The 21,508-nt window shown below is 38.3% G+C and overlaps 1 protein-coding gene across 1 annotated transcript in view; it reads left to right on the top strand.

The window, feature by feature from the left end:
- UNC80 (unc-80 homolog, NALCN channel complex subunit) overlaps nt 1–21,508 on the top strand; it is a 221,469-nt gene that overhangs the window by 140,163 nt on the left and 59,798 nt on the right. The window contains 11 exon segments of the mRNA XM_070458587.1: nt 1,543–1,650; nt 3,021–3,159; nt 4,734–4,915; nt 5,537–5,668; nt 8,363–8,549; nt 9,504–9,635; nt 11,265–11,408; nt 14,958–15,058; nt 16,011–16,097; nt 19,294–19,477; nt 21,305–21,399. Of these exon segments, the coding sequence (XP_070314688.1) occupies nt 1,543–1,650; nt 3,021–3,159; nt 4,734–4,915; nt 5,537–5,668; nt 8,363–8,549; nt 9,504–9,635; nt 11,265–11,408; nt 14,958–15,058; nt 16,011–16,097; nt 19,294–19,477; nt 21,305–21,399 (1,491 nt within the window).

Here is a 21,508-nt window from a genome sequence, read left to right on the forward strand (position 1 = left end):
CTTTTCAAAAAGTAAATCAGATATACTGCTACATTTATATGGAAAATGATTGCCATATATGACTTTAGAATAGCTTTAAAATCATATAAAATAGGCACAATGTTTATATTATATATTGTTTTTACTTTCACAAGGGGAAAAAAAAGCAATGCAGAATTTCTCTCCCCAAATGATATGTGTTCCCAAGTATATGCCTCCAGTATTTTTTTAATCTTTAGAAAACACAGTTAGAACTCTGGTTCATTTGTTTCCAAGTAGATTCATTTAAAAGTTCATTCCATACCAGTCACATAATAGATGCATTGTCTTGGGTCTTTTTGTCAGTTTTGAAAGACTTTCTTGGAACATGCATGTAGTTTCAGCTTTGCTTTTTCTTTCAAAATATTTCCATCTGTAACACTGTGAAGCTCTGTTCAAAAATTCTTAAGGAGTTCATTTTTTTTTTTCCCTTGGCATTGAGGGAGAGAGTGTTTCATTGACATGGCACTGGAAAAACAAATGAGCCCTTATACTGTGCAAAGGGATGGATTCCCTTTTTGCACAGCCTGGAGTGCAAAAATAGGAGACATCAGGACTCAGGATAAATACACAAGGGCCTGCCAACATCAGAGTGACCATCCTCCCAGCTGTTCTGTCCACTCCATTCCTCATCATGGAGAGAGTCAGGGGAAGAAACTGTCTCCTCTGTGTGCGTGCTAATGAGTCAGGGCTATTTTACCCCGGTTGAGGGGATGGTTTGAAAGAAGAGCTGCTGTCTCATATAGACAAATATGATTAAAAAAAAAAAACACTTTACCTGGATGATAGATGATTATGAACTCGTATTTCCTTGATGGGTCTTTTACCTTTCACTTCCTAACACTTCCCTGTGAAATATTTTCTCTTCCAATTGATTGACTTGTAGCATCCAACCCTTTAGAGGGACTATTAGAGAGTGGATTTTAACTGACAATATTTTAAAAGATTTCTGCTTTTAACAGCTTGGTGGAAAAATAATTAGCCTTGAAATGGAAGTCGGAGAGCCTGTCCTTTCCTTATTCTGCTAATGACCAGCTTTGCAGTTTGGTCAAGCTACTCTATGGGCTTCCCAGGTGGCAATAGTGGTAAAGAACCCACCTGCCAGTGCAGATTAGACATAAGACACACTGGTTTGATCCCTGGATCGGGAAGATCCTGGAGAAGGGAATGGCAATCCACTCTAATATTCTTGCCTGGAGAATCCCATGGACAGAGGAGCCTGGCAGGCTACAGTTCATAGGGTCACACAGAGTTGGACACTACTGAAGTGATTTAGCACAGCAAGCTACTCCACCTCTCTGGATCCTGATCTCCTCAGTGGTAAAAGAGGAGTTTGTTGCTAAAAATCTCTAAGTGCCCTTTTCACAACAAACTTAACTGCTTTTATCACTTTCAGAAAGTGCAGACCCATGAAAAGGCCTTAAATCATCTGTTGCATTAGAAGTGGTTATCTGGAGAATTGGGAGAAAAACAGCATTGCTGGTTTTTGAGAGGGCACAACACTCTATCTCATGTTCTTTGCAGTGCTCAGATAAATCATGCCTGAGGACACCTTCTCTGAAGAAGAGAGTTTCAGATGCCAGCCTGGAGGGGAAGAAAGACTCTGGAATGCTGAAATACATTAGACTACAGGTATTAATACATGGTTTGAAAACATTCATGAAGTAGGAATAGGGAGGGAACTTCAGATATCCTTATTACTAATGTTTGGAAAAGACCCTGATGCTGGGAAAGATTGAGGGGAGGAGAAGAAGGGAGCAACAGAAGACAAGATGGTTGGATGACATCATTGGCTCCATGGACATGAGTTTGAGCAAACTCCAGGAGATAGTGAATGACGGGGAAGCCTGGTGTGCTGCAGTCCATGGGGTCACAAAGAGGGGGACACGACTGAGCAGCTGAACGACAAAGAAAGTGTGGGATATACAGTGCCAATTGGCACAGTGTTGGCATAACACCCCCCTCTAATTTGGTGAGAAAGAGTGCTACCAAGTGTGCAAGAAAAAAATCCCTTCTTGCTGGACAGTCAACTTCCATAAAGGCAAGGAAGCTTGGCTAGAACCAGGCCTCTTTCCACTCCAGTGGAGCCAGCTTCCCACCAGTGTGTGGTAGTGATGCTCACAGGTCTTGGAATGAGACAATCTGGATTCAGATCCTATACCTACTGCTCTGGCTCTGGGACCTTGGGCAAGTTAAGTTAATTTCTCTTAGTTTTAGTTGCTTGATCTCTAAAACAGGGATTTTAACACTGGACCCATCTCAAAGGATCATTGTGTAAATTGAAAGAGATAGTACACTTACCTACTTATCCAGGGCTTCACAAAGTTATATTGTTATTACAACCTAAACTCTATATCATAATACATTTTCCAAGGGAAGAGAGAAAAAAATTTCATGTTTTTCTAGAAAGTGTTTTAAATGATGGCTAAAGACAGGCTTGCCCCAAATTGACATTTTTTTACCTCAATTATTTAAAATAATGGATTAAATAGTATTTTGTGGGCTAACCTGGACTAATAACCACACTGTGTAATATTTTGAAGGAAAAATACCATCCAAGTTCACTGGCTTAGAAAACTAACTTTCTGAATGGAACTCCTTTATAAATTAGAGGCTGCTCACAGTTTTCAGTGGAAATCATTCCTAATAGGAAGGAAAATAAGATGCTGTGAAGGTCCACCAGGACTTTTAACACAAAGATTTACTGACTGAAATCCTTTTTTCTCAGAGAGCTGTACTTATTCTACAGTTTATTCCCTAGGAGGTTACAAATTACTTTTGTGGTGAAAGTGTTGTAAAATAATTTAATCTGGGAAAATTATACATCAACTAATAGGGTATAAAACTTACTTACTATACATCATGCCAGATATGTTCCCACTTTAAAAGTATTTAAGGTCATTTAAGGAAAGCGGAGAGAGAAGTGATACTTAACTTTCAAGAGGAGGACAGCAACCAGTGTCTTCGACGGTTTTAAGACATCATTTCCATCTTTTTTGCAGGTGATGAGCCTGTCGCCTGCTCCCTTATCTCTACTGATCAAGGCCGCACCAGTTCTGACAGAGGAGATGTATGGAGATATCCAGCCGGCTGCCTGGGAGCTCCTGCTCAGCATGGATGAGCATATGGCAGGGGCAGCAGGTAAAGCCAGGCCACCCACGACCCTGGTCCTGCTGCCATTCATCCCAGCGTCTCAACAAGAGCGAGGCGCATTCATTCCATCTTCACACTGAGGTCACATCGACAGCAGTGGCTGGACCTCTAGGCAGAGCTGTGCGCCAAAGGGAAACAGGCCTAGGCTCTCTGTATACACTTTTCACGTCCCTGTGTAGTCTGCACAAAGGCAGCATGTCTCTCCCAGGATGTTAAAAATTACAGTGATTTCCCCCAGAACCTACATCTTCACTATATTTCACAGAAGATTCTTTTGTGTATGTTGTGATTTCCCATATTGACCGTGAACTACCATCATTAATTTTATTAAATCTTAGGTAAGTCATGTTCCGTGTTCAAATTACAATATTGAAACAAATATCTAAAATTTAAGTACTGTGTCCAAAGCCATGTAGCTAGTACATGGTAGAGCCAAAAATCTGGATTCTTCATCATTTTCTATTTTTTGTGCATATTCCTTTAGTTTTGTATGGTTACTTTAATTGAAAAATACATAGTAAAAATTCAAATAATGTAAAGGTGTATGAAATTTAAAATTGTCACCCTCCATTCCATGACTCCCAGTCCTCTTTCTCAGAGGTGGCAATTTTTAAATTTCCCAGGAAACCTTCTATAAACTATGCATATATAGTACTTTTGATGTCACAAAGCACTTTTTCATATATTATTTTATTTTATTCTAACAAGATATTTGGAGGCAGCTACATCATCATCATCATCATCATCACCATCAGTAGTGATGTTTTACCAATAGAGAAACACAGACTAAAACATTAAGGGACTTGGCCAAGATCAGTTTCAGAGCTGTGACTCAGCCCCAGTTATCCTAAGAGTTGGCTGAGCATGTCTTGAGGTTGTGGGGGAAAGTACAATGGAAATTTTAAATAATATTTTTATAATTGACACTGGCTTCTCTATAGCGTAGACAGTACTCTTTTTTTTTTTCCTCATTATTCATTGACTTTGTAACTTACCATGGAATGACCTTCTCTTCCTAGTATTTAGCTTTCCCCAAATTAAAAAACAACAATGATATTATGTTTCATAAATTCTCTGTTGGTTTCTCAATCTATTCTACCTCTTGGAAGGGTAGACGTTTCTAATTGAGACTACCTTTTGAATTTTATTGTTACTATAACTAATGTAACTTTAATGGACGTTTTTATGTACCATCCTAGGGTTACTCTGAGATGACTCTAGACATTTCCTAAAAAGGATATTTCAGCATGCAATTTCCTTTTTTCATCAGCTTCCTCTGCCATTGACTTTTCACTGTGAGCCAAGGGAAACGTTGCTTAAAATGAGATTTCCACGGCAATGTCATGCCGTCACTGCCCTCACACCAGATGTTAGAAGATTGTGGGTGGTACAAAGAATGGTGCCTGGTTTCCAGTGGCTGAAACAGGGTTTTCTGCTGGTGGCCTGACTGTATAGCTCAGTGGTTGTTTTCAAGAGACAGAAGCAGTTTCCTCCTTCCCCTCATCCCCAGGAATCATGCAACTTAAAAGATGTGTAGCTGATGGATTGTTGACTGTCTTTAGCGGCCATGTTCCTGTTGTGTGCGGTCAAAGTCCCTGAGGCTGTGTCGGATATGCTGACGTCAGAGTTTCACCACCCAGAGACCGTGCAGAGACTGAACGCCGTCCTTAAATTCCACACGCTCTGGAGGTTTCGCTATCAGGTCTGGCCCCGAATGGAAGAGGGAGCCCAGCAGATTTTTAAGGTGAGGGATACTTCTGGGATAATCCCATGGACAGAGGAGCCTGCGGGCTCCATAGAGTTGCAAAGAGTCTGACATACTGAGTGTGCATATGCACGCATGCACACACACACACACACACACACACACACACACACATTTCTCACATGGGAATTAGATTAGCAAAGCCAACCCAAGGTTCATTTCAATCCTGCAGCTTCAAATCCACAGTATACGGCCAAGAGATGCTTCTTTTTTCCCCTTCTCTGGTTTTATAAGTAAACCTAACTCCAATATAAATGAATTCTTGTTCTTAAAAAGATTAAAATATACAGAAAGGTAAAGTAAGAAGATCAAATTTCTATAAACCTCAAGATCACAGTACCATCCCCAGAGGTAAGCACATAAAACTTGCAGACATTTCACTATATATACACAGATGTTTTTGGAGGATGGGGTAATTAACACAAATAGAGATCATACAGTTGAAACCCTTCATTTTATAAATGAGTGAAGTGAGGCCCAGAGACGTTCATCGTGTGTTTTGTAACAGCCTGTGCTCTGTAAGATTATTTCATGATTTTACTTCAGACTCAATCTAGTTTATTTCCCATCTTACTTCATTCCTCTGGTATTAACTAACAGATCCCACCTCCCAGTATAAATTTCACCCTGCCATCACCCGTGCTCGGAATGCCATCCGTCCCGATGTTTGACCCTCCCTGGGTCCCTCAGTGCAGCGGGAGTGTCCAGGACCCCATTAATGAAGACCAGTCTGTGAGTAGTGGACCCTTCCTTTCTTGTATCTTCAGGTTCCATGGTATACTTGGAAGAGAGAAGAGCAATGAGTGTGAGAGACAATGTGTTCTTGTCATCAGAATATAATAACACAGAAGAACAGCCACAAAAGTTCTTTAGTTCTTCTGAAATAGAACAGAGGGAACTAACTTCTGGGGTGAGCATTTGCAGACCTGCAAGCTAAGACAGTTTGTTCTATAATTCAAAGCAGCAGCTGCCTTATAAAGCTATTAAAACCATTAGGCACTGGTTTCTTAGCCCAAGGTAGCACTTTTGCCGCTTTTTATTACAGAACAATTTATTTAATCTATATACGCTATCCAAGGTGCTTCCCTGGTGGCTCAAATGGTAAAGAATCTGCTTGCAATGCTGGAGATCTGGGTTCGATCCCTGGGTTGGCAAGATTCTCTGGAGAAGGGCATGGCAACCCACTTCAGTATTCTTGCCTGGAGAATCTCCATGGACAGATGAGCCTGGTGGGCTATCGTCCATGGGATCGCAAAAAGTCGGACATGACTGAGCGACTGATACGGCACAGCACACTATCCAAAAGTGAATGATATTGGCCCTGGATGAATAAGAAAAAGAACTGAGTTGTCTGCTCTTATTTTCCTTATTTGGGCCTTAGTCTGGTTTTTACCTTGTTGATCATCAATATCATCATCACAAACATCACTCAGAGACCTCAGGTGCATCCTATTCTAATTTATCACTGCTCTATGTAATGTAATTAATAAAGAGCTAACTTTAGAACAGTCTATTTATAAACAAGAACCAAGAATATGTTCCCTTTGAAAAAACTAAATCTTCAAAATACGCCTTTTTCACGTGTTACATAGCATTTTTCTAAATTTCAAGAGTAATGTAGAAAATTTTGGAAAGTAAAGCAAGAAATAAAGAACATATCTCTATACACAAATTCATGATTATTTCCTTGCATAGTTTCCCATGAGATTTAGGGCAATCAATATGTGAATATTAAAAGATTTTTGATAGATCTCACAAAATATTCCCGGGACAATTGTACCATTTTACTCTCATACAACAGAATGGGAAAGCATCTTCCTTATTCAAATTAACTAGTGTTATCTTTTAATGCCACATTGAACAGCAAAAAAACAGTTATTAGCTTCTTTATTCACATGTCATTAAGAAGTTTGTTGAATATATGAAGTGAGGTTGAATATTTTTGCATGTCACATATATTTTCTAGCCTTTTGTAGTTTTCTTTGGAGAACTGTTTATTTGAATTCTTTACCCATAAGAATACTTTTATTTTAATTCTTCTGTATACACTACCTTCATATCTCATGGTTTTGTGCCAAAGATAAAGGCACACTTGGTTCTTCCTCATATATGTAGTAATTCCAGCATCTGAACCACTGGAGTAAAGTGGTATAAAGATCTGGTATACCATTGGTATAAAGATCTTTAGTTTTTCTCCCATATATGTGATGGAACCATTAGGGTCAAGTCCATCCTCTCTCCCAAGTTCACAGTGAATTTCAAGCCAAGTCCTCTGATTCTATATTTAGTTCTCTTTTCCTTATTCCACAATTCTCACTTTGTCTTATTATAATCAACCAACTTGACCCCTGACTCTGAAAATGAATTGCTATGTGGCCCATCAATGCCCTTGATTGCTGTTATGTCATTCATTATAGGAAATTTTTAGTCTTATGTTAAGATGCTGCATAAAGGGAGCTTTAATGACTATAGTCCTTCGGAAGAGTGACCAGTACCCCTTGTCTGTGTCTTAAATCCTACAGACCACGGACCAACAAAGGCATGTAGAATTGCTACTGTACATAGACATCAAACTGGTAGTGGAGAATGTCAGTGATCACTTCCCTGTTCTGACACCAATGGCTTTATCCCGAGAGCTCTTGGAATTTGTCTCAGCATAAGCATCATGATTAAGACAAACAGAATGGCACTTTGCAGAGTGAATCTTGTCTCCTTTATTGTTTCTTATCTATTATGCTTTTGCTGCTGGTAAACAGAGTCAGATTTTACATTCAACCTTAGTAACACCACCAACTCATAGTTTCCATTCAGTTGCTTTGTTTCTACAAATATTGCTAAGTACTTATGGCGTGCCACTGTATTTCTATGAATATTTGTTATATGTTGCTAATATTATTTAATATTAATATTTCTAAATAGTATTTACAGTGTGATAGATACATAAGATACAAAAATGAAATAAATCACATAATTAATTGTTTATATGAGAGATAGATCTCTTTCCTCCTCCTTCCCATGGTTCTGACTTTCTCTTTTATTAACCTTACAAAATAAATGTCCTTCATTTAAAATCAGTTCAAGAAATTTTGGTAAGAAAGAGAGTATTAAGAATGTTTCTTTGATGTCAGTGTTTAAAGAGTGAATCATTGACCTTTTTTATCCTAAAAGTGAAAAAAAAAGACTGTTTCTAGAAATTACAAATATCTTTGAAGAATTATTCAGACTGAATGAAAAAGAATAGCTTAGTTATACAAAGCCTGGAAACTTGATAGAAAAAGAAACAAATAAATAACATGAAACTAGATCACGATGCCCTAACATTTCCTGAGAACAAAGTACCACATCTGAATCATTCAGTAGACCACTCTTGTCTGTGACCATGCAGAAGAGTTGCCAGTAAACAAACTTGCCTTCATGTCTCCATAGAAATCCTTTTCAGCCCGGGCTGTGTCCCGCTCCCATCAAAGGGCAGAACACATCTTAAAGAACTTGCAACAGGAGGAAGAGAAGAAGCGTCTTGGTCGAGAAGCCAGCCTCATCACCGCCATCCCTATCACCCAGGAGGCTTGCTACGAGCCCACCTGCACGCCCAACTCAGAGCCAGAGGAAGAAGGTGCCTCTGCACACTGAACTTCTTGGAGGGCTGGGTCTCAGAAAAGGGAAGGACGTGCTTTAAAGTAAACACTGACAATTTCATGTGACTTGAGGTGATAAGCGCCCTCTCTCTCTCACTTGCCTCCTGACACTATCTAAAGAAAGAGAAAATTTGTCTTTTTCTAAATGTTTAGAGCTGACCTGTTTATGGAAAAGGACATTAGCCACATTGAATGAACTAATATGATAATGGATCAAGCAGTGACTATGATTTAGGCAACAGCTGAACCCAGAGTGTATGCTAAAATATATTCAATCAGTCTTTCATCATTAAAAATGGGGTCAGTCCATTAGCTGCTTTCAACCTTCACAAGTACTGGCAGTTTGTCAGAGAATGATTTATGGGGACTTCTCGGGCCATCTAGTGGTTAAGACTGCGCTTCTAACATAGGGGGTGTGGGTTTGATCTTTGGTCGGGGAAATAAGATCCCCATGTGCTGCATGGCCAAAATATATCTCTGTGTGTGTGTGTGTGTGTGTGTGTGTGAATACACATCAATAATGGAGAAGGAAATGGCAATCCACTTCAGTATTCTTGCCCAGAAAGGCCCATGAACAGGGGATCCCAGCAGGCTACAGTCCACGGGGTCACAAAGAGTCAGGCACGACTGAGTGACTAACACACACACACATATCAATAAAAATGGAAGAAAATAAGTAAAGACAAAAAATTGTAAAGAAAATAATTTATGAACCATTCTAAATTCAGTGATTTTCCGCCCTGCTTTTGTGAAATTTTGGGGAGGAATTTTCTGTCACTCTTTCTGCGTTTTGTCCTTTCCTGAGTACACTCTAAATCATTTAAAGCCTTACGTTCTGAGAGCTATATACACTTCGATGTAAGTACAAGTGTAGTTGTGATGATAACCGTTGTTACAGAACCAAAGTTCACGTTCCCTGTTTTCTTTGCCAGTAGAAGAAGTCACCAATCTGGCCTCTCGTCGACTGTCTGTGAGTCCGTCCTGTACCTCCAGCACTTCCCACAGGAATTACTCCTTCCGCCGAGGATCGGTCTGGTCAGTGCGTTCAGCCGTCAGTGCTGAAGGTGTGTCCTCTTACAAATGTGTGCTTTATTCCTTATGTGTGTGAAATCACTTCATGACTTCATTACACTGCTTTCATTAAATAGCTTGCTTCCTGAGTTGAAGTTCTGAGAAGATAGATTGAGTGGTATTCTAAAAAAAAAAAAAAATTGTTGATTTAATGCAACAAATGTCCTTGATAAGTTGATTCTATTTTAATTACATTAATGTAATCATATTGCTGAGGGTTTAGTAAAACATTATTCTAGGCAGTTTTCAACCCTGACTACATTGCAGTCAACCAGGAAGCTTTTTTAAAATGTCCAGGTAACACCCAAGATCAAATCAGAATCTCTAAGGGTGGACTCACCACCTCAGTGTTTTTAAAATTTACTCAGGTGATTTTAGTATGCAACTAAGAGTCAGCGGGATGTTTTAGGATGCTGTTCTGGAATAACAATAATCAAAGAACAAAGCTCATGCCACTCCTGTAATGAAACCTGATTCCAGAGGAGAAGTGTGATGCTCTTCAGGTCCAAGAATTTATAAACTATGCCTCTCTAATGATGAGGAACTGTCTGGGACTCACTGCTTCGTGATTATACAGATTTCATCACTGATTTATGAAGTCATCAAAAAGTTAGACAGAAACCAGTTGTTCTCAACCCTTTATTGCACAGCCCTGGAAAACTTCAAATGCTAACTAATCACAACTTACAGGACGGGGGCCCAACGATACCTATATTTTTTATAGCACCTTTACTGAGATATAATTTACATACCATAAAATTCACCCTTTTGAAGTATGTAATGCAATTGGTTGATAGTATATTTGTAGAGTTTGCAACTGTCACTGCTACTTAATTTCAGAATATTTTCATTATCCCCAAACAGGGATATCTTATACCCTTTAGAAGTCACTCATCCACCACTTCCCCCAACTCCAAGAAGAAGTAGTCTACTTTCTATTTCTATGGACTTGCCTATTCGGCACATTTTATAGGAATGGAACCATACAGTACATGGTCTTTTGTGACTAGATTCTTTCACTCAGCATAATATTTTCAAGGTTGACCCATTTGTCACCTATATCAGTTCTTCATTCCTTATCACATTTTGCTGATCACTTCATCAGTTACTAGACATTTGTGTTGTTTTCATCTCAGTTACTATGAATTATGATGCTATGAGAAGTTACGTGTAAATTTTGTTAGGAATATTGTCAAGCTACTTCATAAGTTTCTGTATCATTTTATATTCTTATCAAAAAGTGTGAAGGCTTCAGTTGTTCCACACCCTTGAAAAGACACGGTAATCTTGCAAATGAAGAACAAATTTGGAAACTCACATTTCCTAATTTCAAAACTTACTACAAAGCACTTGAGGATTGATATACAGATCAACGGCACAGGTTGGGACCAGAAGTAAACCATTGCATGTATGTCAGTTTCATGTTTAGAAAGGGTGCCATGAAACTTCAATGGGGAAAAAAGAGTCTTTTCAGCAAATGGTACTGTGACGGCTAGATGTCTACACACACCAAAAAAGCATTCTATAGGCAGGCCCTGAATTGAGAAATGTTGTTGTGTTAGAAGGTTCTGAGAATGTCCCTAGCACTGAGAAAAGCTTCCCGGTTATGTCTCCCTCCTCAGATGAGGAACACACCACCGAACACACGCCCAACCACCACGTGCCTCAGCCCCCGCAGGCTGTGTTCCCAGCATGCATCTGTGCAGCCGTGCTCCCCATTGTCCATCTGATGGAGGACGGTGAGGTGCGAGAAGATGGAGTGGCAGGTATGGCTCTGACTAGTAAAACCATCTAGTAAATACTTGAGGTATTCCTCTGACAAAGGACAGTTGGGTGCTCTTGAAGACATGAACCATTGGCCACACATGGCGTTCTTTTATGCACACGTTATATTTACAGATTTGCTATACACTGAACTAACACTGTCACTTCCTCCACTTTCTCCTCTCATAACCTTTATGACCAAGAAATTGCATTTAAAATACATAGTTTGGTCCAAGAGTGTTGTTTATGTCCAGAGAACAGAGCAATGCTTATTTGACTTCATGGGAACCAAATAGTGATTTTAGCCACCTTAGAAATCTTAGTTATTGGCTTGACATCTTTAATACCATCTTTCTCAGTTGATGACCTTTTCAGAGGTAGTATCTATAGAGGATAGCTACAAAATGAAATAATAAATGAGGGGTAAACATGAGTTACATTTGTGACAGATAACAGATTAATATTATTTTTTTAAAAAACCTTTATAACTTAATAATGACTTTTTAAAACCCCAATAGAGAAATAGACAAAGGATATAAACACACAATCCGATGGCCAATATCATCTGTAAATAACACTTGTTTAAAACAACAATGAAATCTTACTTTTAGTATAAAAAATTGCAAGGATTATTTTAAACAAAAATATACATAGTTGGTAAATATTCAGAGAAAAGAGCATTATCACACCTTGCTAATGGCAGTAAAAATCTAATGCAAGCATCTTGAAACAGTGTCACAGTGTGCATCATAAAAGCCTTAAAAGTGTGAACAGCCTTTGACACAGATTTTGATCTCTAGCAATTTCCTAAGGTAGTATTGAGGGATGAATAAAGGTTTATATAGAATACTTAACATTGAACATATTAGAAAGAACAAATATTTGAAAATATTATAATAGCTGACAATAGGATATTAGTTCATTGTGGTATTTCCAAATGACAGCATTCTGTGCACATTAGAAATAATATCCTAGAAAAATATTAATACGATAAGTGTTCAATTTCTTGCTAATTAAAAATGTGAGTACCTAAGAGTATTTTCTATACAATATTATTTGAAGATACATGTAAATATATATTTCATGTGTACGAAAAATCATACTCTGAAATGTTTATAGTTGTTTTGAAGAGGGGAGTGAAAAAGTTGGCTTAAAACTCAACATTCAGAAAACTAAGATTATGGTACCAGGTCCCATCACTTCATGGCAAATAGATGGGGAAACAATGGAAACAGTGACAGATTTTATTTTCTTGGGCTCCAAAATCATGGCAGATGGTGACTGCAGCCATGAAATTAAAAGACACTTGCTCCTTGCAAGAAAAGCTGTGACAAACCTAGACAGCATATTAAAAAGTAGAGACGTTACTTTGCCAACGAGGGTCCATCTAGTCAAAGCTATGGTTTTTCCAGTAGTCATGTATGGATGTGAGAGTTGGATCATAAAGAAGGCCGAGTGTTGAAGAATTGATGCTTTTGAACTGTAGTGTTGGAGAAGACTCTTGAGAGTCCCCTGGACTGCTAGGAGATCAAACAAGTCAATCTTAAAGGAAATCAGTCCTGAATATTCACTGGAAGGACTGATGCTGAAGCTCCAATTCTTTGGCCACCTGATGCAAAGAGTTGACTAATTAGAAAAGACCCTGATGCTGGGAAAGATTCAAGGCAGGAGGAGAAGGGGATGACAGTGGATGAGATGGTTGGATGGCATCACTGACTCGATGGACTTGAGTTTGAGCAAGCTCTGGGAGATGGTGAAGGACAGGGAAGCCTGGCGTGCTGCAGTCCATGGGGTTGCAAAGAGTCGGACACGACTGAGCGACTGAACAACAACAAGACATGTCTTATTCTCCTCCTTGTTCTGTATTTTTCGTGTTATAAGCATTAAATGCCTTACTTAAAGTCAGAATAAAAATAGTGTTATAGACATAGTTTTGCAACCAATTTCATCCTAACAAAAACCTGCATTTATTTTAATTATTTATGAAGCTACATGGGAGCTAAAGCTTATTTTGCATATCTCTTGTTAATATTATTTGTAAAGCTCAGTTTTAATTGGATGGTTAGCTTCTGAAGCAAAAAGGATGGTATAATTTATTTAAAATATAGCCTGAAAAATAAATTCATGCTAAATTTCATATTCCTAGTTTAGGAAATTGAACTAAACTACTTAAACTGAAGATCATCTATTTCTTCTCCACTACTCACTTTTACCCACCTGCTTTCTTAGCCTGGGCACTTCCAGGCGGTCTTAGCCGGCTACCTTCCCCAAAGAAGTAGCACTTTTTCTTTCACATTCAGTGCAGTTCAGTTCACTTCAGTCGCTCTGTCATGTCCGACTCTTTGTGACCCCATGAATCGCGCAGCACGCCAGGCCTCCCTGTCCATCACCAACTCCCGGAGTCCACCCAAACCCATGTCCATCGAGTTGGTGATGCCATCCAGCCATCTCATCCTCTGTCATCCCCTTCTCCTCCTGCCCCCAATTCTTCCCAGCATCAGGATCTTTTCCAATGAGTCAACTTTTCGTATGAGGTGGCCAAAGTACTGGAGTTTCAGCTTCAGCATCAGTCCTTCCGATGAACACCCAGGACTGATCTCCTTTAGGATGGACTGGTTGGATCTCCTTGCATTCCAAGGGACTCTCAAGAGTCTTCTCCAACACCACAGTTCAAAAGCATCAATTCTTCGGTGCTCAGCTTTCTTCACAGTCAAACTCTCACATCCATACATGACCACTAGGAAAAATTATTTATTCCTAAACCATCCTCATTAGAAGTGGGAACCTTAACTATTACTGGCTCAACTATGTCATCTTTTTGAAGGAGTTATTGAAAGATTTATGTGAACAATATAAGGTCAGGTCTAATTCATATGCATTCTAAACAAAAACATATTTTCTAAAACCCAAAAGATTACTTAAGAAGTTTCTCCATACAGCAAACAATGAAATAGGACTTTAATAAATACTTACCACTGTTAATATTAGATGATTTCCAAAACAAAGATTCATAAATGTATTCTTATTTATTAAGGTATAGTTGACTTACAACATTTTGCTAGTTTTAGATATGCAACATAAACATTTGATGTATGTATATATTGCAAAATGAATACCACAGTAGGTTTAGTTAACATTCATCTACACACATAGTTACAGTGTTTTTTTTTTTATGATGAGAACTTTTAATATCTATTCTCTTTCACTTTGCATAACACCCTCAATGTCCATCCATAATGCTGTTAAGTAGGAGAATTTCCTTCTTTTTAAGCTTGAATGATATTCCATTGTATATCACAAATACATTCTTTAGAGAAGCTAGTATTTAAAGACCATCCTATACACTTTGTCACCTTTTCTTTATAGGCTAAAGTGTTCAGAAACAACAACAAAGAGAACAATACTTACGTTCAGTAGAAAAAGCGTTCATAGAACTCTGTGAGGCAAAAATTTTAGAGAAACCAATTAAAGCTTAGAAATTATTTGAACACTATATCTAATAGATTTATGTCCATTTAAAATGAATGTTCAATTTATTTTCTCTTCTAAAGTGAGTGCTGTGGCCCAGCAAGTCTTATGGAATTGTCTAATTGAAGATCCATCAACAGTTCTTCGACATTTTTTGGAAAAACTGACCATCAGCAATAGACAAGTAAAATCTTATGTGTTTATAGTAGCTTTGTGTGTGAACATGTTTAAACAATAATCAGTGGACTTTATTGTGATATTCATGCAACATTGGTTGACACATAACCAAGAAGTACTCTGGATAATGATAATAATGAACAAATTAAACTTTGCTGTTTTCATTGAATTTCCCCATTAACTGATGTCTCCTTATGTGTATGGTACACTGCTAGTAATGACTATAAGATACTGAAAGATTCTGTCTTTTAAACAAAGATTAAATTCAGTTTAATGTTTTCAGTGTTGAGTACATTTACTGAATTCTAATTGGTTGGTAGTATGTGATACAGGTAATATTATTAGTGCATGTTGAAACTCTCCTTTAATCAAGGAATTTAATTTACCAGTTCACCCAGTGATAAGATTATGCCAAAGAAAAGTAGCTTTCTGAGCAATGACAAAAATAACACCAATAATTACAAATTATTTCTTCATTTCTATATTATTGTTCTGTTTGCTGGACAATTAAGTTTAGTTTCTGAAAGGAAGGTTAATTATAAACATCTACCTAGGAAACAGAACTATGAAGTTTAATAAACCTAATTTGTTAATAGTTTCTTAAGATAGGTCCTCGTCACATTTTCATCATACCCGAAAGCTATAGAAAATAGAGTTGACTAAACATACAGCTTTCCTGTGATTTGCCTGTGACCTATAGAGTCAGTCTCAGGTTTTATTTTTTAAAAATGTCTGACTATTGCTTAGTAACTTCATATGCTAGCTTCTAGGAGAAGGTGTTACAGTTGGCTTAAATAATTTAACAAACATCACAAATACTATATTAAAATGCTGAACATAAGAGAAATCAACATGTGGGCAAAAGTAAGAAAAATTCCCCCACCGTGCTATTCAAAAAGCTTACATTATTTCCTCCAACATGGCGGCTGAACGAGACATAGACTCTGTTGCTCTTTCAGGATGAGTTAATGTATATGCTGCGCAAACTGCTCCTGAACATCGGAGACTTTCCTGCTCAGACCTCTCACATCCTGTTCAACTACTTGGTGAGTCTCACCTCCAGTAGGTTGTAAATGTTCATTTCCAAGTAAGAAGCAACAGTGCGCGAAAAAGGCCTTAGGGGATTTTTTCAAATAAATTTTCGTTAACTGCGTGCCTGAAGTTGCATCATAGTCAGCCGAATTCACCACTGTTTATATGGGAAAACTCCTCCTGGCACCATCCTTGGCATGTGATGGGCTCTCAATAAATGTCTGTTTCCTCCCTGTCTCTCTTTAGCATGATACAACTTCCGCATGTCGGTCCTTAATTTTAGTTTTCTGTTGAAAAATGTATGTGTCGTTTTTAGTCATTCTTTCTCTTTTTGTATCTCCCTGTTTAAAACACACACACACACACACACAAATGTTGCCCTAGATACAAAGTATTTATGAGTGTATTTTTCCATAGCAACTATCTATGTTTTACTTTGTCCTCACAGCTCCTTCCTGAACCCTCCAGAATTTGCCAGTTTCTTCACATTCTCCTCCTTATACCCTAAATGAATATGCAGTTTGGGGACTGTTGGCTTGATGACTGTTCTTTTAAACTACACCTTAATTCAAGCAGACACATAACCGAATGAATTTCAGTGCTGGGACAATGTTCTCTCTCCCTAACCATCACTGGTCTTCTGCAAGTGGGGAAATAGAAGAGTTATCCATATGCATCTGCAGCAGGATGATAAATTTAACTCAATGCTACTACTCTGATGTGCAAACAAAAGTTGTAATTCCTTCCCTATGTTTATGACTGAGGTGGTTTTCATTATGAATGCCCACCTGCTGGTGGACAAGGGGAAAAATATAAATAAGTGTCCAATACAGTTTTAAGTTCAGATTGATATAAATATATAAATAGTACCTTTGGATAGTATCTGGTCTCTCTTGTCTAAAGATACTTAACTTCTAGGAATTCTCCTCTCTTCTAACTTCTTTCATCTCTAGATGTTATGTGGAGTTGGGGAGAAAAAAAGACCTTTGCTCAGAATTCTATCTCCTGTCCAGTGTTTGCTCCAGCTCCTCCCCTGTGAGACAGAACTCTCTATCTGGCTGGTTGCTGGATGCCTGACTGGTGGAAGCTGAAGCCCATGGCTTCTGTAACTTGCAAACCTTTTCTACTCCCAGCAGAGCTTGCTGGGAGACTCCATCTCAGCTCCCACTGGTGCTGCTCACCCCTCCGAGTTCTGGTTGTCCCATGTGGCTTTAGATGAGGAAGTCCTCTGACTAGAGCATCCTGCCTAGTGAACCAGCCTATGGCAGTTCTATCCAAAAATCTCTCCAGCCAAGCTTTCTGCTACTTCTTTTCCTATCTGCACTACTCAAAACTCCAAGGTAGATTAGCACAGCCAAAAATATAAGAGCCTCCTTCGGTTTAAGTATGTGCTCTACCAAGTTTATGTTACAGCCCAGACTGGTATCAAAAGGCTCTGTGGTGAGCTCTTGTCAGAGACACAAACACTGGCGGCAAAAGCCCCTTTGGGGTGCCTGGTCCTTCCCCAAGTCACTGGATGGGGGAAACACTTATATTGCTCCCCTCCATCCTTTGACCCTGGGACAAGAAAATGGACATTTCAATTCCCTTCTGCCAGATTCTCCTTTCAACTGTAAATAAGCCTTAACACTAGACATAAATCCTCCCAACTATGTCATTGATAAGTTACTAGAGCAAAGGGCTGGGTACACATTGGCCACTTGCTGTATAACCTTGTTTTATATAAACCCCAGTCTTTCCCTAAAGCCCAAGCACATGCATGCTTCAGGTGAGCTAGGGAAAGGGGTTTTGTACTCAGAACGGCAGAATAGTGAAGGGCGGAGTCATGTTTTAAACCATTACCCCTATTGTACCTCTCTTTTTTCTAACAGCTATTATAGATATCTGAGATAGGGAGTTGGGGAACATGATCTCTATCTTCCAGTCTTCATTAGGAACTTTTAAACCCACTGCTCAACTTGACTCAGTGATCTTCAATCTGGGGGTCTTAGTCCATTTAAGGGTATGCGAAGACTTTTGAAGCAGTTTGCTGCCCAAATAGTTTTAAAGGAATAAATCTCCAAATCCTCATTTTGTAGATATGCACTAACACTTCTTGAGCATGTCTGCCCTCTCAGTCATCACCGAACACCAGAGAGGCCCACTCTGACCCTCCCAGGTATCACCAGGCTTCATTGATAGACATGTAAGACAGGGAAAGAATCTGATGTACTGTATTAGATTTAAGGAAGCCTCATTTCTGATTGATTGAGGCCCTTTAAACCCACAAGACTTCCCACCTTTTCCTGTCTTCTATAGATGTCTGCTAGGTATGAGGTTTGGCCATCATTGGGGTGTTCAGCCTTCAGAATCACCAAAGTGCACTGGGTTAGTGACACTGATTCTTTCAATGTAATTGGAAAGTTTTCTAGGTTTAGCAGATTTTTCCAGGAAAAAAAAATGTGTAAAATCCATGGGCAATGGCTTTTACATTATTTCTTCTGATTCTGTTGTGCATTATTGAATAAGGTAGTTAAAACTAATTTCACCAAATATGCCAGAGTATGCCTGGAAAATCCCATGGACAGAGAAGCCTGGTAGGGCTACAGTCCATGGGGTCACAAAGAGTTGGACATGACTGAGCAACTTCACTTTCACTTTTCATGTGAAGTATGCATTCCAATTATAGTCAGTTCTCTTTTTTCAACATACAGAATGTTTAACATACTCTATTCATATTAACAATATAAATTTATGATGGGACATTTTAAAGGTTAACTTAAAAATATACAAAAGGGCACATAGTTTTTCAAAACTTATTCCAGAAGACACAAACAAAAACTCACCGACTTAACCAAGCAGAGTGTTCTTACGTCAGACCATTAGACATAATCCAAATTGAAAATAGTGTTTGGACAAACGTCACATAGTCATTTTGAGTGGTCCAAGTACCTGAGGTACTGAGTGACTTGAAAGCTGGAAAAATTGATCTTTTGCTTTCCTCTTAAGCAGTAGGTATTTTGATGATAATGCAAAAATGTATGGCAACCTGCTCTGGCCAATTTTTCCAGTTATACCTTCTCCTGCCACTGAAGATGCTAGTGAAGCATTTGAACAGAGAATGCAAAGGCAAAAAAGAATATCTAATTAAGAAAATGCAAAGCTAAGGAAATGAGAATATGAACTCAGAGTCATGGTGGCTTTGTGACCTCTTCCTGTCCTGAGTTGCAGGTGGGATTAATCATGTACTTTGTGCGGACCCCTTGCGAGTGGGGGATGGACGCCATTTCGGCCACTCTGACTTTCCTGTGGGAGGTGGTCGGTTATGTGGAAGGCCTGTTCTTCAAGGATCTGAAGCAGACAATGAAGAAGGAGCAGTGTGAGGTGAAGCTCTTGGTGACCGCTTCAATGCCAGGTACTGCCTTTAGATGACATAACTTTTCTAAGAGCATGAATAACCCTTTTACAGACCAAGTGTCTCTTTCATTCATGAGAAAACTTGCCAACCCTGGGATTGAGTGCCTCAAAGAATTTTTGTTGAATGCAATCTGAAGAAACACAATAGACCCCTTGAATGCAATCTGAAGAAACACAATAGACCCTTTAAAAGTCAGCAATTGCCAGATGAAAAAGGGGGACATCAGAACAGAGATCTGCGTGAGTCAGTCCTTGAAGGGTTGCCAAGGTGAAAGATGTGTTTAAGTCTATCGCAGAGGGCCAGCTGAACTGAGAGTCTTTTTGAATGGATTTTTGGCACTGCAAGGAGAATAATATTGTTTGCATGGCATGGACCCCAGGCTTTTGTGAACTCACTGAGAGATGGCTTTATGAAAAATTGCAAAGGGGAAAAGCAGGAAGGAGAATTACAAAACAACATGCAGTATGATAAAAAATCTAGATACAGTTCCTTTTCACTTTGGATAGCTTGTCTTTCTTGGAGATAAAATAAATGTCACCAAGCCTTTATCCTTGTGCAATGACTAAGAAAGTGTGAGATGATACATGTATTGATATAAAGAGAAAGACAGAATTATATATAAATAAGAACAGTTTTTATTTAACACGGGCAGCAAAGAGCCATGTGTTAAAATCAGAGCACTGCCTCTAATTGTCTGTATGATTAATATTAACTATGACAAGGTACATAATTTTTAAAGCTTTCTTTATGGGTAAATTGGGGATCTAATTCATACTTCACAATTGTGAGGAATAAATGAGTTTAGGTTTGTAAAATACTTGGCTGTTGTGTCTGACACACAGTCAGCATTCAGTAAATGGTAATTGTGTATTTATGTGTCTACAGATTATTCAGCAAAGTGTTCATTTTTATTAAAGAAACTCATATTGTCAGGCATATACTTAAAATCAGCTCATTGAAAATCAAGATCTATCATAATGTTCACAAAGATTTATAATTGAGGAATGAAGTAGAAATATTGTCTCACCAGCCAAGTAAAATACAGAAAAAGTAAATTTAAACTACATTTCATGGGACTTTCCTGGTGGTCCAGAGGTTGGGACTTCACCTTCCATTACAGGAGGTGAGGCTTTGATCTCTGGCCAGAGAACTAAGATCCCACATGCCTCGCAGCCAAAAAACTGAAATGTAAAACTCAAGCAGTGTTGGAACAAATTCAATAAAGACTTTAAAAATGGTCCACATCAAAAAGTCTTTAAAAAAATAAATAATAAGCTATGTTTTAGGTACTTGTTTAGCTTTTGCTAGTCTCTCTGTTTGTATTTTCTCAGCCATTATTTAAAATTTAGGAATGTATTATTTGTTGCAGTGTTTAAAGCTTGAATTCTGCCTCTTCCAGTAAATAAATGTCTTTGACTAAGTCACTTATACATTCTTATTTATAAAAATAAGGTCTCTGTTTCTTCATTTGTAATATGAAAATAATAACACTTGTGTCATAGGGTTGTTGTGAGATTTAAATATGGTTATACATAAAACCATTTAAAAGTATTAGGAGCTCCATAAATGGTAGCTATCATTATTAAATAATAAGGAAACATATTTAAAGCAGACATCGACTATAAACAAAGGAGTGCAGATAGTAGAATGCACAGCTCACATTAAAACCTCACTAACAGAATCCTCAACTCACATTAAACCCTCACTGATAGTCATCATAATAACAAGAAAAACATCAGCTTAATAATATTTAAATATTTCATGCTTTATATTCAAACTTCTTTATAGTAGAAGTCAGTTTATTATGATTTTTACCTTCTGTAGGTACCAAAACCTTGGTAGTTCATGGACAGAATGAGTGTGACATCCCAACCCAGTTGCCAGTCCATGAAGACACTCAGTTTGAAGCCCTGTTAAAGGTAGGGATGACTTTCAACAGAAGTGATTTTTTTTTTAATGCACAATGGCTATGTCACTTCACTGATCATCCAGTTTAAAATTAAGTGGCATTTTTTTCTACCTTCAAAT

Source organism: Odocoileus virginianus, chromosome 30 (genome assembly GCF_023699985.2).
Source record: "Odocoileus virginianus isolate 20LAN1187 ecotype Illinois chromosome 30, Ovbor_1.2, whole genome shotgun sequence".
NCBI lineage: Eukaryota > Metazoa > Chordata > Mammalia > Artiodactyla > Cervidae > Odocoileus > Odocoileus virginianus.